Raw genomic sequence first — 18,527 nt, 5'->3', positions numbered from 1 at the left:
ATGTTTTCCGTTAATATTTTACTGAAAAGACAAAAATACCCTTAAATAATTTACTTTAAATTTTTTTTTATTTTTTAATTAGCCAAAAAGTCAAATATTAAAAATTCAAAAAAGAAAAAATAGTTAACCCCACCTAAAAAGTTAGGAGTAATGCTGTAAAATTGTTTAAAGTTAAATAATTTTAATATTTATTTATAATGTCATCAATATCAAATCACCTATTATTTATAATGTTTTTCATTTTTACTAATTAACCTAAAAAAATCAATATTTCTAATTAATTAAATAAACAAAGAAAAAAATGTATCTTTACACTTGGACTAATAAATAATCGAATAAAGACTTTGAATTAACTAGATTTTAATTTATAATCAACTAATTAAGAAATAAAATATTTAAGGGTATTTTCGTTTTTTCAATCAAATATTAACAAAAAACACTAACAGAACCTAATGAAGGGTGGGAATGTGTCATTTTGAAACTTGACGGATGGGAAAGTGTCGTTTCATCAAACCTTGGGTGGGAAAATGTCGTTCTCCCAAGAAATTATATGGCATTTTACCAGAAGGCTAAAACAATGCCCAATCCCTATAGAGTAAAAAAAAAAAAAAAAAAGATTTCTGAAAAGCATGAAGTTTAGAATCACAATATATTTCCTCAATGTTGCTGCTGTAACATAAATCTCACTGTCTTATTATTTGTAACATTTGAAAAAAAGAACTACAAATTGTGACAAAATTATGTAAATAACTTTTACCTATTGTATGAAGCACACATATATAAATTACTTATACAGAAAAAAATAAAATTGAGTTGACATTACGAAGACGTTATAGCATCAATCTGACTGGGATCAAGCACAACTCCATGAACTGGCCTTTGTTGCCCTAAGAAACTTCTTTGGGAAGTTGATGCTGACAGAGCTAGTGACTGCACATTAGGAGGTATAGGAGTTTCGGTAGAGTGACCAGAAATGCAGAGGGCACCATAATCATCTTGCTGCCAGTATACTTCAACCATTATGCCTCTAGGATTCTCTGCAGTTTCTGTTCCTGGGATCCCCACAAACCTTGCTCCCGGAGGTATCTGCATTATCATTTAAGAAAATGAGAAGGATATGCATCAAATAATCACTGGAATCTTTTCTACACTCCATTGCATTATGATATGCAAAAATTTCAATATGAAAAGAATAGCACATACCTCAACTGAGGCCCCTGATGACAAGTTTAGAGTGACCAACCTCCCCTCAGCTGCAGCATTGTCTAGTTCTGCTTGTTTCGCGATATTTAAGAAAACTTCTTCCAGTGTTGAAAGACCTAATTGAATATCGGCTATACCAAATTCTCTTTCTCTATCTTGCAGCTCCTTAAAAAAATTCTGCTCAAGTTTGTAAAGTCAGAGGAAAAGAGAAAACAAAATTAAGATTTTAATTTCAGAATATCCCTTAATTGTTATGCGTCGATAAATTCCATTGCAAGAAGCATTATGCTGGACAAGATAAGCAGTTTCATAATTTCTTATTTCTCTTTTCAAAGAGTTTATTGTAGTAACAATATTGTTACAAGAACTGCATTTCTAGGCTATGATGCAAATCCAAAATTGGCATCGGAACCAAAGTTGCAACAATGAAAGGAGGACAATTCCATGTAAAGGAAATGATTCAAACTGTGAGAAATGCTTACCGTCAAAAGCTCCTCTCTATCATGAGGGATGATATATGTCAGGAATGCTTTGTTCTCCTCTTTCGGTACTACATCTAGATGCTGTCAATATATTGCCCAAGTCAGATGCCAAATCTTTCAGTGTTAAAGAAAACTATAAATCTTTTTATTTCTTCTGCTTACATTTTTGAAGAACTGCTTCACTGCATCATGATGAGGTGTTGCAACTGTTTCTGGCCTGTTAGAAGGACTTTGTTCACTTTTGCTTTCAGTGAAACTGACATTAGCAACAAAACCAGTACCAAACCGCGATTTTAATCTGATTGAGGTTCCAATACAGCGGAGCCTACCCTTTGCCATTATTCCTATGCGGTCACTTAGAATATCAGCTTCTTCCATTGAGTGTGTTGTCAGGATAATGGCACGACCTTTCTTTGCATCTTGTATTATGTCCCACACATGCCTCCTTGTTATTGGATCCATTCCAGAAGTCTGCAGATCAAAATAATTGAAAATTAAGAAAACCCTCGACATAAATTGATGCATTACTCATGATGAAAAGTTATTCTAATCTGCTTACCGGCTCATCCAGAATGACTAACTTCGGATCACCAACAAGAGCTATTGCAACACTCAGGCGACGCTTCATGCCTCCACTGTAACTCCCAGCTCTTACTTTGGCTGCCTTAGTGAGCCTCACTTCTGCTAATGAGTTCTCAGTAGCCTGTATTTGAGTTGAAACATTTGTCTCGATAAAAATGAGAGAGCAAAGAGTCATTTATACATAAATGAGCTCATCAAGTAGGGGCATCATTAGTTGATACTATGAACATCTTCAAGGGTAAATGTAGATAGACAGTTACTTAGGGATCCCAAGGCACGTTTGGAGTCTTCATTTATAATGACCAGAAAAGTAGCTTGCAGGTTTGCAAAGCACATACCGATTTGATTGAATCAGAAGGTAGGCCTTTGATACTAGCAAAGAGTTGGAGATGCTCTTCACCAGATAATGCATTCCAAAGAATATCAAACTTTGAAGACAGAAAGTTCAAACGAAGGTTAGTTTCATATTGATTTTGAAAGTCACAAATAGTGAAAATCATGCCCAATTGTTGTTGAAAACAAGCATATTACTGAGAAAGACAGAGAATCACCTGGGGACAAACTCCTATTATTTTCCGAACCTTTGACATACCAACAGAGTTTCCAATGGAATTCCCATAAATTAGTGCTGATAATAAACCAGATTTTATTGTTAACTTCCACTTGAAGTCATAGTAAAAGTAATTGTACAGTTCATTGACAAAAACACAACATACAAACAAGATTTTTACCATCTCCGCCAGTCGCTGGTGTTATGCCAGTCAAACAGCTGATTGTTGTAGTTTTTCCAGCACCATTGGGTCCAAGAAGACAAAATAATTGATCCTTTGCAATGTTTACACATAAACCCTGATGGATAATTAGAAAATAAGCAATGGTTTTTATTTCATGGAAGTCACCAATAACATAAATTTGTACCCCCAGTGGCATCTTTCACATTATAGTGACATTTGATAACTCATGACCTAAGAAATAGGAAATTTGATTGTGATAACATCTAAAAATAACAAAATACTGTCATCAGGAAAAAAAAAAAAGGTATCCTTCCATCCACCTAAAGGATTCCATTGATTCAGCAGGACCCTTACTGGCCAACAACCAAATGAATCAAATTGTTCTGTAGGAATACTGCTTACAACCAATTCCACCAAAACAATTAATGAAATATAAATTTGAAGGAAGTTTATGTAAGAACAAAACCAAGTGCATTAACAAATATTGTGATTATATTAGGAAGAATCTGCTCCATGGAAGCAATATAGCGGTATGTCCAACTACAATAAATGTCTTTCTTCTACCTTCTCAAGCTAAGATTATCACTTAAAAAGTCATTCGTACCTTAACAGCATGGTAAGGTGGAGTCTTCTTGCTTTTACAGCAACCTATCTTCCTCGTCCCAGGATATGTCTTTACAAGGCCACGTATTTGAACTGCCACATTCGGCTCAACACCTTCCCTACTTTGCTGTTTAACAATGTTTTCCTCTTCAAGAACATCTTCGTCATCAGGAGTAATATGTTCCAGTGGAGGGACTGAACCGATAGAACTACAAATGCCACCCTCTTTGAAGGGAAAACAAAAACAATTTCATAATATTAGCCAACTTTATGACCTAAATATAAATAACACTAGCCAACAAGAACTGATAAGCATAGATTGAATTCTAAACTTGGTTACCTTCAGGCTTGCTTCCACCTTTCCCTGTCCAATACCAGGGGTTTAAAAAGTAAAACATTGGTTTCCTCACACCAGCTGAATTTGCAATTATATTATCGAAGTAGATAGCCAATAAAAACCATGCAAAAAATGTTGCCAAAAGCCACATGTAGATATCATTCTGTCAAGAACATGAAAAGCCACAAATATTGAGATGTAATGTCAGTTAATCAGCTTTTCAAGTGAGGAGATAAAATAAATATAGGATAAAAGTTTGAAAAGATTAACGGAGTAGCGATCAAAGAAGAGATGATTTCTTTGCAGATGTAGAGTGAACTATCATGAATTTTAGGATTTTGAGCTTCAAAATCTTTACATACAATTGTTATCACACACTCTGTATTATTTGGGGCACACTCTACCCTTCTACTCCAACTTATCCCAATATCTCCAGGTGAGGAAGTTGCATCAGCAAGCAGATTTAGGCCTTCGGCAAGAAGATTAGGTGGGAACAATGACCATGTGGTTCTATATGAACTAGAAAATTTTTCAGAGTAGGGGAAACCGAAAATTGTAACCACCTGTAACGACAAATGAAGACCTGTAAGCATAACGGACATATAAACTACAATTCAAGAAATCAAGCAGGGGAACCTTGCCTGAGTCAAAGAGCCAACTATATATAGGGAGAAACCCACTGTTGTGGACGACGACGACTTGCTAATCAATGATGAAAACATGAAGGCGTAGCCAGTCTAGCATCAACGGTCGAAAGAATAGATCAAAATTTAAAATGTTAAGGATATGTCTTCTCAGTTTGTAAGGATTGTTCAGAAATGTGCTTACCATATTGAGTTCAAAAAGGAAGAACATAAAGAACAAGACTGCAAAACTATTGTTCAAGAAAAAATCAAATTGGAACATCATTCCAAAAAGAACTATGAAGAGTGATGAAAAAAACGTAATAATTCCCTCCCATGATAGCCATGATAACCAGTAGGCAGAGTCATAAAGACCCATCATAGTCATTGCCTGTTGTAAAACATAAGAAATCATATGGAAATGTGAATAATTTTTCAGGGAAGCAGAAACGCTAATCCTAATCAAACTTCAAAACATAGAACTTTCATACCTGGCGAAGTTTGAGCTCCTTCTCAGTGACCAAAGAACCAATTTGAAACACCAAACCAAACATAGCAGCTGCAAGGAAAAAGCTTGGTCCTATTGAACCTACTACATTGAAAAGCTCCCTTGCAGGATGAGCAAATTCCTTGAGCCCTACAACCCAGNTTTTCTTCTTGATTTCTTAAGGCCAAGGAGGATCTAGCAAATCCCTCCTTGGTTCTTGTTGATTGTCTTCGTGTGGACCTCTACGGTTCGATCCTACACTTGGATCGGTAGCAAACACATTCAGAGACAACATTGGTGGAGCCTCCAACGTGGGTATGGTTTCTCAAACCTTTGGATTTATTTTTCTGCAGATTCTTATTATGCATAAACTGTAAAATCTATGCCTTGATTTTGGGTTCTAAGGAACGATCCGTGGTTGTAAATTTTTATTTTCCGCTGCGCAACCGGGTCGTTTCCTAACAAAACCCTTCAACCCCATTTTCTCTCCCATGCCAGATTTTGGTTTAGCCAAAATCAATACTCATTTTCGTCTTTGTTTCTTAAGGCTAAGGAGGATCTAGCAAATCCCTCCTTAGTTCCTTGCGATTATCTTCGTGTGGACTACGTCGGTTCGATCCTACACTTGGGTCGGTAGCAAAACATTCAAGGACAAAGTTGGAGGAGCCTCCAAACGTGCGTAAGATTATTGAACCTTGAATCTGATTTTCTGCAGATTTAATTTATATACTGTATAAACTGTGATATTATACCCGGATCTTGGTTCTAAGGAACGATCCATGTCATTTATGTCTTTTGTTTTCCGCTGCGTAAGTGGGTCGTTCATTAACAGTCTGACCGTTAAAGGATGTGAATTTGTTGAGTTTCAAGGATATTAAATAGGGGAATCCTGATGGTCTTGTCTGGTTATGTTAAATACATTGAATTTAGTCATTTAGTTATTTTTTGGTTGCCTCTAGAAGTCCAAGAGGCCTAAAAACGTGGGACTTGTTTATGTTGATGTTTGTGTTGCTTTTAAAGTTGTAGTTATAACTTTTCCTATTCTTGGAGGGTTGTTCCAAGTATATAGATGGGCATTACGAATTTTAATGGACAGATATGGTTTTCAGAAAATTATTATCATTGTGAGGTCTTGTGTTCCTCTCCGTTCTTGAAAGAACTCTTGAACTTATCAAGTTAATCTTGTGGCGTTCAAACAACCAAACTTATCACCTTGATTCTTGAGAGATTCTGAGGTTTCTTGGTGTGGCGTTTCAATCCTTCGTAGTCTTGGTTAGGTGATGATGCGTTGTTACTACAAAATGCAATATAGCAAGTGCACTAGTCGCAAAAAGTAATAAAGTGATGAGTGAGTATCATTCCCGCGAGGATTGGTTGTTAATCACTGATTTTCCTATTGTTTTCAAGTTGGAGAAACCGAAAATTGTTTGGATTTATGGGGGAGATTAAAAACTAAACTGAAAACAAAATTTACTAAGTATTAAAAGCTAAATTATGAAAGCAAGATTTAAAACAAGAGTAATATCAATGTAAGCAAACGGTTAGGATTTTGGCTTCCTTCAGACTCTAAGGATTGAGTCTACGAATTATTCCACTTCTACACTCACATGCACGAATTGTAAATCGAATTCTCTAAGTTGTAAAACATACCTTCTTAGGCTATGAATTCCTACTTTTCCCTATTAAGCTTCTGCACCTAACAAATTGAAGATTAATAGTTCTAAGTTCATTAAGCTAATGGAATCCTAGATTGATTTCATTGATTCTCAAACCTATCTCCAGCGTTCAATACTACAATGGTGATTACCCAAGAAGCTCAACATGATTCATTTCTCAATCTTATCATGTTCAACAAATAAAGCAATAAAAATCAGAATAATCACACAATCTATGCAATAGAATATAAAAGCAACAATAATCAATTGATTAATCCATAGAAATCTGAATTACATCAAAACCCTGACCCAAAATGGGTTAGTTCATGACTAAATTAACACACATAGCAAGAAAAACAGTAAACACAATAGTCAACGTATTGAAACAAAGAGAAAAGAGTAAAGATCTCCCCTAGTTGAAGAATCCACAAGATTAAAGCTCAAATCTTCTCTCCTTCTCTCCCAAAATGTCAAAACTACTCTAAAACAAAGATTAACTTAGACGAAACCAGATGAACCTCCACGAAAATGGCAAGGTTTTTCTTAAATAGTCTACCCAAAAACCTAAAAAATTTCCTAAAATAAAACTATGAGTTTTGGAGAAAACAAAATTTTGCAGACTTCGCCGCAGTGAAGAAAGAATTTCGCTGCGGCGACGAGCTAAAGTGAATCTCGTGCCTAGCTTCTCTTGCCGCGGTGAACCTTCCTGAAAAATTCTGAATTTATGAAATTGCCCTCCGCTTGCTTCCTTGCTTGAATCTTCGATCTTCAATGCTTTCCCATGGGAACAAACTTCATAGTGCTTCAAATCCGCTTTAGAACTTTCCCAACTTCTGAGATTCGCTTGCTTCTGGGTCTAGAAACTCCAATCCGCTCATTATTCGCTAAAAATACACGTTTGGGCTTGAAATATAAAATACGTGGAATTAAGTAGCAATTCAGGCACAAACGAACTAAGAAGTATCCAAAATCTGGCTAAAAAGCCTAAATAAAACAATATAATCGTTGGATTATCAAATACCCCCAAACTAAAGACATACTCGTCCCCGAGCATCAAGTACAAAACATGACTACAAGAAAAACGACTAACAAACAAAAACACAAAAACAACAAAATCGAAAATGAAATAAGAAACATTAGACTCAAACTCAACACAACGAACTGCCTAGAATTTATTCAAGTCTCAAAGATTGTTGAAAAATTATTACTAGAAAATGTTCAACACTCCAAGAAGTTATAAGTTGCATTGACTATCTTTCTCTATTGGTCCCCGAGTAGGTGATCCCCACTTCAGTCCATATTCCGACTTCCCTAATTATTTTATGCAGAAAAACAAAGTTTATCAAATGGCGGCAGACTTCATAAGCCTAAGTATCGAACTACTCTCCACTAATGAGGATTAGACATTACTAAAGATCAAAAGGTCTTTACAGGCTTGTAACATTAGGCTCGGTTATTGGGCTTCAAAGAAAAGAAAAAGATAAACAAAGCAAGAGAACTCAGTTTCCTTTAAGCAAACACTCAGACTTACATCAACTTCCACTTTCTTTCTCAACCACCACTCAAGATGTCAACCATGTTCACTTCTTATTTTTGCTTTTGAATTGCAATTCTCGAATTCTCTAATTTTTTTTTTTTTTTTAACAACAATAATCTTATCGAGGTTAATTACCCCTCTTATTCTTCTTGCCCTTCTCACAACCCCCAAACTAATCTTTTAGTTCGTAAGCATCTCACACAACTCTCCAATCTCTTTGTGTTTGCATTAGGTTGAGAATTCTCTTAAAGGTTGCGGATGTGTTTAGGGTGAAAGGTTTGGGCATTATTGGTTGCACAAGAAAAATAGGACAACGATGATTTCATGAGGCTCAAATGGGTAACTAGGGATAAAATTCATGGTCGGCTAGAAAGGCTCAAACATTCCGAAAAACTGCCTAAATCACTTCCTCAATAATGTCTATTCCTAGAATTTCGCCTCAAGCACTTCTCAACTAGGTTCTAGAGTCCACCAACATTATCAAGACTTTACCTAATCACATAAAATGTTTCTAAGCATGCCGAAATAATGAAAATGGTGGTTGAACCACTCAACAAACCTCAAGCTAAATTCAGTCAACCAACATAAACTTGAAGCAATGCTTAACATTTTTCAACAATAAAATCCCAACAATCCTATTCTCATCATAGACTTATGTAATTCATCATTGGCATAACACAACAAAACATGAAAACAACTAAACATAAATAAAAAATTTGTTCAAATTTTTCCTACCCCCAAACTAGAGATGACATTGTCCCTAATGTCACATTATGCACAATTTAGGAATAGAAAAACAAAATTTGCAAAGGTACGAGATAGTTCCCTGATTAATCTGTGAAGTCAGAGTTTCGCTCAACAGCATGCATACCCGTTCCTTGGCTTCCTCATCACCATAATCTGTAAAACAATTGAAATTCTATGGTGTCCACTGTGTTAGAAAATTTCACTGACTAATATGAAAATATTACAATCCTAATCTCGCCCTTACGACTACTAAGAAGTTCAAACAAAATTAAAATAATCCAAAACAAAAAGAAAATTAGTTTCAATGTACAAAATAGAAGACAATACAACTGAAAATAAAAATAAACTACAAAACAGGTGCTCAGGTTGTATTCTCGGCCTCCTCCTCTTCTTCGGTGTCGTCATCTTCTTCTTCAGAGCCCATCCATTCATCAGAATCCCAGTCTGCCCATTGGAAGCTCGAAGTATCAATGTATATCTTTGTGTAGTAGATGTGCTACATATCATACATCATCCGGGTATGCTCTACTAGCTAACCCTGACATCGTTCCATCCGTTTCATCTTGCTCAAAATCTGCTGCAGCAGCTCTTTTGTTGTGGATGTCGACCTGGATGATGTGGCAACTTCTATGGCTCTTCATTGTTTTGTCACAGATCTGGGTCCTTCACTGGGTGGACACTCAAGATGCTTGTTGTAGTAGTTGGTGTCGAGGACTGGTGTAGGATGGATAGGTGGCTCATCATCTGCCTTCTTGACTCCCACTTGAGTGCACAGCTCGGGATGAGATGTGGGAAGGGGAAGCTCCCTCGCCCTGGTTTGGCTACATGCTGTATATTAGTCATGATAATGTTCCCCACATCCATTTTCTTTCCGGTGGCAATGGAATAAAGCAACAATGCCTTCTCATAAGTCACTGTACTATAATGCGTCTTCGGCATCATCCTCGCACACACAAAGTACTGCCATAACCTAGCCATAGATATCAAATTAGTCCCTTAATGCTCTTCCTTCCCTTCTTCAAATCTCCCAAGGGGTATCCGGTTTTGCTATGACCTTAAATATCACCTCATCCTTAAACTATGTCTTCCTAAATTCCTCATACTCATCACGGTCAATTTGAGGCAATCCGTAGAAATCATTGATCACCTTTGCATCGATTGGCACATCAATACCCCTCACAAATACATGTCCAGGATCACACTCAGGGAGGTTGGCATAAAACTCTCTCACTATTGGCTCTACGGCCGCATGTCCGGGTTCACTCATAACTAACTCCCAAGTCTCCCTCAACTCTATTGTTCGTCCGTGGTCAATCCACGCTCGGCAATAAACTCTTTATCCTTCCTTTGGATTGCTCCTTCATATCGTTGCCGAGTCTTGTCACTAACAAATCTATTTTCTACCTTTTTCCCATTTCCTTTACCCTAGGAAGGTACCTTGAGCGGCATTTTTGGTTTGACAACTCTAATGTACCCCCAAACTAAAAATCTAACCAGACAATTCAACGCTAAATGCCCTTGCTACTGACCACAATCACTCCTGCAATTACACCAAAGTTTCAAAAAAATTCACCTAGACCCCCAAACTAAATATTCTCCCAAACTCAACAAATCACTCCCAAATTGAAAACCCAAACTCTTCAACACCACACAAATCAAGAGCTACACTCCTTTAATCAATAGCAATTCAAAAACTTCACCAAACATCTACAACTCAACTCATTCAAAAAAAATATTTCAAACTTGAAGCACAAAAATAAAAATTGAGCAATTTAGATGTTGGAGAACAAGAAATCTTACCAAACCCACTATGATTTCACCACCGATTTCTCCAATCTCAATCCAAATTACAAGATCTCCAATTTTTGAAAACCAAGGGTTTCCAAAATTTTCTTCAATTTTTTGCAAAAATCCTTGCTAAAATGAGTTGGTGTTTATGAGGGTTAAGGAGTGAGGTAAAGGGATGGAAATTCACTGGAGAAGCTCTGGATTGAAGGTGGAAGTGTTTGGCTCTTGGATGTGGTTTGAACTTTTTCGTGAAAAATGAAGAGTCGCGACGCAGTATTTATATAAAGCAGTTACAAACCCAGTCAATGTCGCGGCAAAAAATTCCAGAGCCTACAGCGCTGCGGCAAAATTCCCCTAGTTCAATTTCGCTAAACCCTTTTTTTGCCGTAGCGAAGAAAATTGTTTCGCCACGGTGAAAAATTCTAGGGAGCACGTTGCCTCGGTGAAGAACAATCTTCGCCGCGGCGAAGTCTGGGACTTTTCGAATTCCTCTTCTTACAAAAATGTATTTTGCCGCAGTGAAAACTGGAAGTTTTCCTTTTTTCACCTTCATATGATAATTCACCTGAAACACCTAAAAACACACGAAATCAAAATCATTCTAAATCATGAGGCAACCAAACAAATTCAAAACAACAAAGAAATGACAAACAAATTAAAACACTTGGGTTGCCTCCCAAGAAGTGCTTGTTTATAGTCGGAAGCTCCACTTTCCCCAGTCCTCATGTCAATCCGGACCATCCAGATGCATTATCTCCATAACATTTTCCTTGCACTGAAGCTTCGCTTGCTGGTTGTCTTTGAACGGAGAAGTCCGTCTCTTGGAAAGATATGTGCTCGATTTTGCCCCATCTTAGAATGTAGTGTAACCTTCTGAGTTATGGTCCTCATCCTCGAATTGATTTGACTTGACCATGCATCCCTTGATTTTTGGATTAGAATTGTCAAGTTGGGGAGTTTCCATTATTGACTGATCCACCGAGTCAATTTTTAAACACGACTCTCGCTTCGGTGGAACTTTCATCGACTCAAGGACATTAAATGTCACTTCTTCATCTTGCATCCTCATGATCAACTTCCCTTCTTATACGTCGATTAGGGCTCTTCCGGTAGCCAAAAATGGTTGTCCCAAGATGAGAGGAATCTCCTTGTCTTCTTCCATATCCAACATAAAGAAATCTGCCGGAAAAATAAATTTGTCCACCTTAACTAGCACATCTTCAACAATGCCCCTCGGATGCTTGATGGATCTATCTGTAAACTGCAAGCACACGGTCGTCGGCTTTACTTTGCCAATTCCTGGTTTCCTGAAAATAGAAAAAGGCATAAGATTTATACTCGCACCCAAATCACACAAAACTCTATCAAAGGTGATATTTCTTACAACACAAGGGATAGTAAAACTCCCTGGATCCTTGAGTTTCGATGGCATCCTTTTTTGTAGAATAGTGATTCACTCCTCCGTAAGCATTAGAGTTTCCTCCTCTTCCAACCACCAGAAACGGGAAAAAAGAACTTAAGGAATCAAAGAAGGAATCAAAAAAATTGAAAAAATGGATCTATGTACAACGGATCACACCTACCAAGAAAAAGTATTTTGTTTTGGTTCGACCCGTATTCCCATATGAAATAGGGGACAGTATAAATTTAGCAAAACTCTTCCCCCAGGATCTGCTGCGCAAAAAAGATAATATGCAACTTCGAGTTGTCAATTATATCATTTATGGAAAGGGCAAACCTACTTGGGGAATTTATGACACAAGTATTCAATTAGTTCGGACTTGTTTAGTGTTGAATTGGGACTAAGACAAAAAATAAAATTAGTGAGATTTTATTTAAACATATGTGCACATGTATTTAAATGGATTATTATTAATAATTAAATGTTAATATATTATTATATATTAATTGATTTTAATTATATTAATAATTAATTAAAATTAAAATACCATAAAGGGCATGTTTGGTTGCAAGGATGGATTAACTTGAGAGTCCATGGCTATTCCTATTGGAATTAGGGTTTTAATTAAGTTACACTATATAAGAAAAACCCTAGCCACCCTTCTCCCTCTCTCACGTTTTTCAAAGTGTGTGTGAATCGATGAATTTCTTTCTTTGATTCACTTGATTCTTGAAGCATTCTATTTGTTCTAGCAAAAAAGTAGTACATTCTCCGGATTATCTTCGTGTGGACGACGTTCGTGCGATTCTCTTCTTGAATCTACAAGCGAAACTAAAGTATTGAAGGAGCCTCTAAACGTTGGTAAGTTATTTTAAATCCTTGTATGGATTTATTATATTGTTTTAATGCAGAATTTATAAACATGTAAACATTATAATCTATGCCTAGATTTGCGATTAAGCATTTGATAGGATTTTTATTTTTTTTGAATCTGTGTTTTTCGCTGCGTATACCCGATCACTTGCTAACAGAGAGGTTCAAGTCCACCAAGAAAGAAGCCCAATTGCCCAAAACACCCAATTCGGCCCAATTTGCATTTATAAAAGAAGAATTCACATGACTCCTTATTGGGTTCATTTCCATGATTCTCAAGGCCCAATTTCATGCACCCTTATTAGTAGAATTAATTAAGACCATTGATTGGCTTTTGATCCAATAGGAGCAAGCTTATACACCTAATAGAGTGGTTATGACAAAGATTCATAGATTTAAGGTTTTATGTCCCCTTTGCATTAAATAGGCATGGGCTTTTTTTTCTAATTGAATGGCTTGTAATTTTTGTTGACTTTATTTGTAATTTCTTTGTATTTGTGATTTACTTTTCTATCCCAGTAATTGCCTGTATAAAGTTAATTATTCCTCACTGTATTATTAGTCAAGATATATGAAATATTTGGCTTATCCATTTTCAAAGAACTTGTGTGTTCTTTTTTTAGAATTCTTTATCGAAGTCTTGGCAAGGGGATTTGGTGGTGAATTAAATTCAAGTTGGTAGAGTGATCCTTTATGCTTGAAGGTTACTACTTGTCTTGGTCCGAAAATTTACAAGTAAGTGTTTTGTACTGGTTTATGCTTAGCTGAATTTATTTTGATTTTGTGGTGTATTATTGTTGTTGTGTTGTTGGATTTGGATCACTTTTGTACTGGGTGGAGGGCATGGCTTACTTGCATAAAATCATGTGGCGTCAAAATCGCGAATCGAAAACCCTGTGAAATCCTTTTGTGGGAAGTTTTGTGACACTTTTTTTTTTTTTTTTTATTTTTTGGGGTAAGTAAGCTTTTTATAGGAAACGAAGAGAATATGCAAAAGGTCTTAAAAGTGGCCAACCTACTTTACGACATACCCAAAGTTAGGTGCAAAAGAATGATGCTATCTAAGCCAACCCCTAGACTTCTCTTTTTTCCATTCCTTTTACCAAAGAAATAGAACCAAGAGAAGCCAAAAGAATACAAAGAAGCCAACTTACCATAGGACATTCCTTGCGTTAGGTTCAAAATTTTTCAAAATAAAGATCTAATACCTAAGCATCCATAACACGGACATTTACACATAGAGCCCACAACCAACACAATGATGTCACCAACCAAAATCTCCTCACACCAACAAGAAGCTATCACAACACATCCTCCCATACCATCAACTCCCATGGGAACTTTTGAAGATGGATTTAGGAAGCCCCCAATTCTCGGCAAGTCTCTAATTATGAGTGTTCCCCTTAATCTTACTTAGGTCCAAAGCTCTTTCTCTCACCAAGGACTTGATGGAATTGTGGATAGTGAGAGCATCTTTACTTTCCCCTCCAGAGGACCGATTGTTTTTCTCCTGCCAAATAGAGTACACGGTAGCTCCCAGACTCAACTTCCCAAGTAAATACTTAAATTTATTCTTCTTCCATCTAGTAGCAAGGAGATTGACATAATCATTCCAAGGGTGGGTAACATAACCAAGGGAAGAGAGTTCAAGGACTTAGTTCCAAATGACTTGGTTGAAATTGCAACCAAAGAAAAGGCGATCCAAAGTTTCAAGCCCATGGGTACAAAAACAACAAGCATTAGAAGAAGCAATCCTATACCTCATAAGCTTATCCTTTGTCGGTAGCCGGTTTTTGCAAGGCATCCAAGCAATGATCTGCCTTGTAATGGTTTTGCGACACTTATATGTAATGAATTTTCGATATACGATGATGCTTGTACTTTCATATTGAGCGAAGGACATGGTTTACTTGCATAAACTTGAGATGCGCCATAATCAGCAATTTGAAAACGCTACGAAAGCCTTTTACAAAAACTTTTGCGACATAGATATAGTGAATTTTGCAAATATGAAGAGGTTTGTGCTTCCGTATTGAGTGAAACATAAGGTTTTCTTGCATAAAATCGAGTGGCATCACAATCAACAACTCAAAAATGCTACAGAAGCCTTTTACCGAAACTTTTGTGACAAATATATAGTGGATTTGGCAATTAGAATGAGATTTTCACTTTCATATTGAGTGAAGGACACAGTTTACTTGCCTCAAATTAGTTGCGTTTGGTAGCACAAAAGCACTGTGAACCCTTTTGCGTGAGCTTTTGCATCATATATATGGTAAATTTCGCAAATATGATGATGCTTGCACTTTTGTTTTGAGTGAAGCACACAGTTTACTTTCATAAAATAAAGTGGCATTACAGTCTACAACTCAAAAACGCTATGAAAGCATTTTACCATAACTTTTGCAGTATATATATAGTGAACTTCACAGTCACAATTCTTTCCTTTCTCAAACAATTTCTTTAACAAGATTTAACAAACTCATGCATCCATTTCTCTTTGAATTTTCATCAAACAATTCACATGCACATGCAAATACTTGGTTGGCCAACTTCCACATCTTTCCAAATCCACCAAAATTGGAGCAAAAACTCACCAAACTTAACTTCTGGCTGGATTCCACACTTCCAAATTCCAACATCAACTCACAATTCTTTCCTTTCTCAAACAATTTCTGTAACAAGATTTAACAAACTCATGCATCCATTTCTCTTTGAATTTTGATCAAACAATTCACATGCACATGCAAATACTTGGTTGGCCACACTTCCACATCTCTCCAAATCCACCAAAATTGGAGCAAAAACACACCAAATTTAACTTCAAATCTGGCCAGATTCAACACTTCCAAATTCAAAACATCACATCTACATAGCTACTCATCTTGGCTGAACTTCTACACATTATTCTCCATTAAACAAGCATCTAAACAACCAATACTTCTTATCATACATCATACATAAACAGTTAGGAATCAACTTACACATATACAACTCAAATTAAAGCGTAGATTGGGTTTGCTTCCCTTGAAAATGATTCAACCTTCCTTTGCAAAAATTATTTTCCTCTTGGACCTAAATCATGTAAAAACATAAGAATTCAAATCTTTAAAGCTTAAATACACACTTTTGTGCTAGAATCTTACCTTTGGATGCTTTAGGATTGAAAATCTACAAAAATTTAAGCTAGACCCTATGAATTCTCTTTGAAATTTGATGAAGAAGCTTGAGAGAAAATGGATGAGAGGTGGCATGCTCAAGGGTGAGAATGGCTAGGGTTTTATCAATTGAAGCCTTATAGCTAATAAAACACACACACACACACACACACACACACATATTCCCATTTTTCCCTTGCATTTTTATGATAATTCCAATTATGCCATACGTGCATTTACCAATATACCCTCACTTTCATTGGATTTAACACATGTTCTTGGTCATTTTCACTCCCCACTCTTTCATTTAGTTGTGAGTGAAAAGACCCTTTTACCCTTATTCTTTAATTTCTTTCTATTGCTTTACAAACACGTATTTTGGCAATTGGAAGACTTGGGGTGTTGATCTAACGCCTTGTCTTTGTGTCATTAATGGGCCCTACCTTCTTAATGTCCATGTTTATGGAATTCTTCTTGTTAATGCTTATGTATATGGGTTTTGTATTCTTATACTTTTGAACCTAACCCAGGGCATGTCCTGTGGTAGGTGGGATTCATTGTATTCTTTAATCTCCGCTTGGTTCCATTCCTTTGACAAGAGAAATGGGAAAAAGAGAAGATTAGGGGTAGACTTAAATAGTATCATTCCTTTGCTCCTAACCCAGGGCTTGTCCTAAGGTAGGTTGATTGACTTTTAGGCCTTTTGTACATTCTTTCCCCTTGCTATAAATGCTTACTTACCCAAAAAAACTAAAAAAAAAAAAAAAAAGCCACGTATTAATCACGACATCACGCCACGTGTATTTTTCATAATTTTTCTACCACTCTATTCTCATGGCTAGCACACTTAATACATTATATTTATCATAATTACTTTTCACTTGAACACGTGATTCTGTGTGAAATGACCATTTTGCCCCTATTAAAAGTTTTATGGAATTCCTCTATAAAACTAGTTAAATATATTCACTATGACTATAAAATAATCGCTACCATATTTCTAAATGTGGGTATTACACAAATATTGGTTTATCACCTCCTTACAAGTGTCACTCACCCCACAATTATCCTCCTCATTAGTTAATCTAATCTCAAGTGCAACCTGCTCGCAATTAGGAGGATCTACATTTTCTTTTTCCCTACTCACGCCACCCTCCCTACTTTTGCAACTCTTTCCCAATTCACCCCTAATGCTACTCCCATCACCCCTTATCTCCTTATGATCACTTAACGCCACAAAACTATTAATATTGATTGTCGCTTTGGAGCTTTTCCTATCCATGGTTTTAGCACTCTTCCCCAAAACCACTTCTTTCCTCTTTGACACCTCTTTCCATTCATGCATTTAATTAAAATCATTAATGTTGGGAGGAAATTTAACCTTTCTATTGGCCACTCGGCACTCCTTAATATCATTCCCAAATACCTTGTAGCAACTACACATTTTCAGCCTCCAAGAGTACTCAACAACAATATCCACAAACTCACCATTCGTAAGCCTGAATTCAATCCTATTCAGGAAGGATGACAATGGATCCATCTCAACACAAACTTTAGCCTATCTCCAGCATCCGTAATGTTATCCATATAAAGAGGCTTCCCAACACAAACTCTAGAACCTAGTTTAAAGGATTACATAATGCATGATGGGTATTTATTTAAGGGTAGAAAATTATGCGTTCCTAAGGATAGTTTTAGAGAATTGATCATGAGAAAAGCACATAGTGGTGGGTTGGCATGCCACTTTGGGGTTACTAAGACCCTAGAGACCATTAAAGAATACTTTTATTGGCCCAAAATGCTAGGAGATGTTCAAGCTCTTATTAGAAGATATGGTTCATGTCAAAGAGCTAAAAGCCAATTCGAGGCTAGCCCATATATACCCTTACCCATAGCCGAGCACCCTTGAGAAGACCTTAGCATGGATTTTATGGTTGCATTGCCTAGGACCCATAGGGGAAAGGATTCTATCATGGTAGTGGTTGATAGTGTTAGTAAACGACCCATTTACGCAGCGGAAAACAAAAATATAAACTCTATGGATCGTTCCTTAGAACCAAGATCTGGGTACAAAAATCACAATTTATATAAAATAATCAAATCTGTAGGAAATCAGTTCAAGGTTTAAGAAACCATACCCACGTTTGGAGGCTCCACCAATATTGTCTCTGAACGTGTTTGCTACCGATCCACGTGTAGGATCGAACCGTAGATGTAACGCCCCACTTGAGGTACTTAGTTGAGATTTGATGAATGGCTTGAATGTTTATTGATTTATCCTCATTTGGGTCTGTATGTTGTTAATATTGCTTCGTT

General features: G+C 36.5%; 1 protein-coding gene across 1 annotated transcript; it reads right to left on the bottom strand.

Moving 5' to 3' along the window:
- Nucleotides 1–819: 819 nt before the first annotated feature.
- Nucleotides 820–17,556, bottom strand: LOC116110221 (ABC transporter A family member 2-like). The gene is made up of 15 exons (XM_031396435.1): nucleotides 17,269–17,556; nucleotides 5,056–5,217; nucleotides 4,770–4,955; nucleotides 4,583–4,678; nucleotides 4,304–4,504; nucleotides 3,945–4,104; nucleotides 3,606–3,829; nucleotides 2,999–3,116; nucleotides 2,819–2,895; nucleotides 2,606–2,695; nucleotides 2,245–2,388; nucleotides 1,848–2,156; nucleotides 1,686–1,766; nucleotides 1,204–1,380; nucleotides 820–1,086 (listed from the first exon to the last, which is right to left on the bottom strand). Exons 1-15 carry the CDS (start codon nucleotides 17,554–17,556, stop codon nucleotides 820–822), a joined length of 2,580 nt encoding a protein of 859 aa, XP_031252295.1.
- Nucleotides 17,557–18,527: the final 971 nt, after the last annotated feature.

This window comes from Pistacia vera, unplaced genomic scaffold (genome assembly GCF_008641045.1).
Source record: "Pistacia vera cultivar Batoury unplaced genomic scaffold, PisVer_v2 Contig6, whole genome shotgun sequence".
In the NCBI taxonomy this organism is placed as follows: domain Eukaryota; kingdom Viridiplantae; phylum Streptophyta; class Magnoliopsida; order Sapindales; family Anacardiaceae; genus Pistacia; species Pistacia vera.
This window is presented reverse-complemented; position numbering and strand designations above follow the sequence as displayed.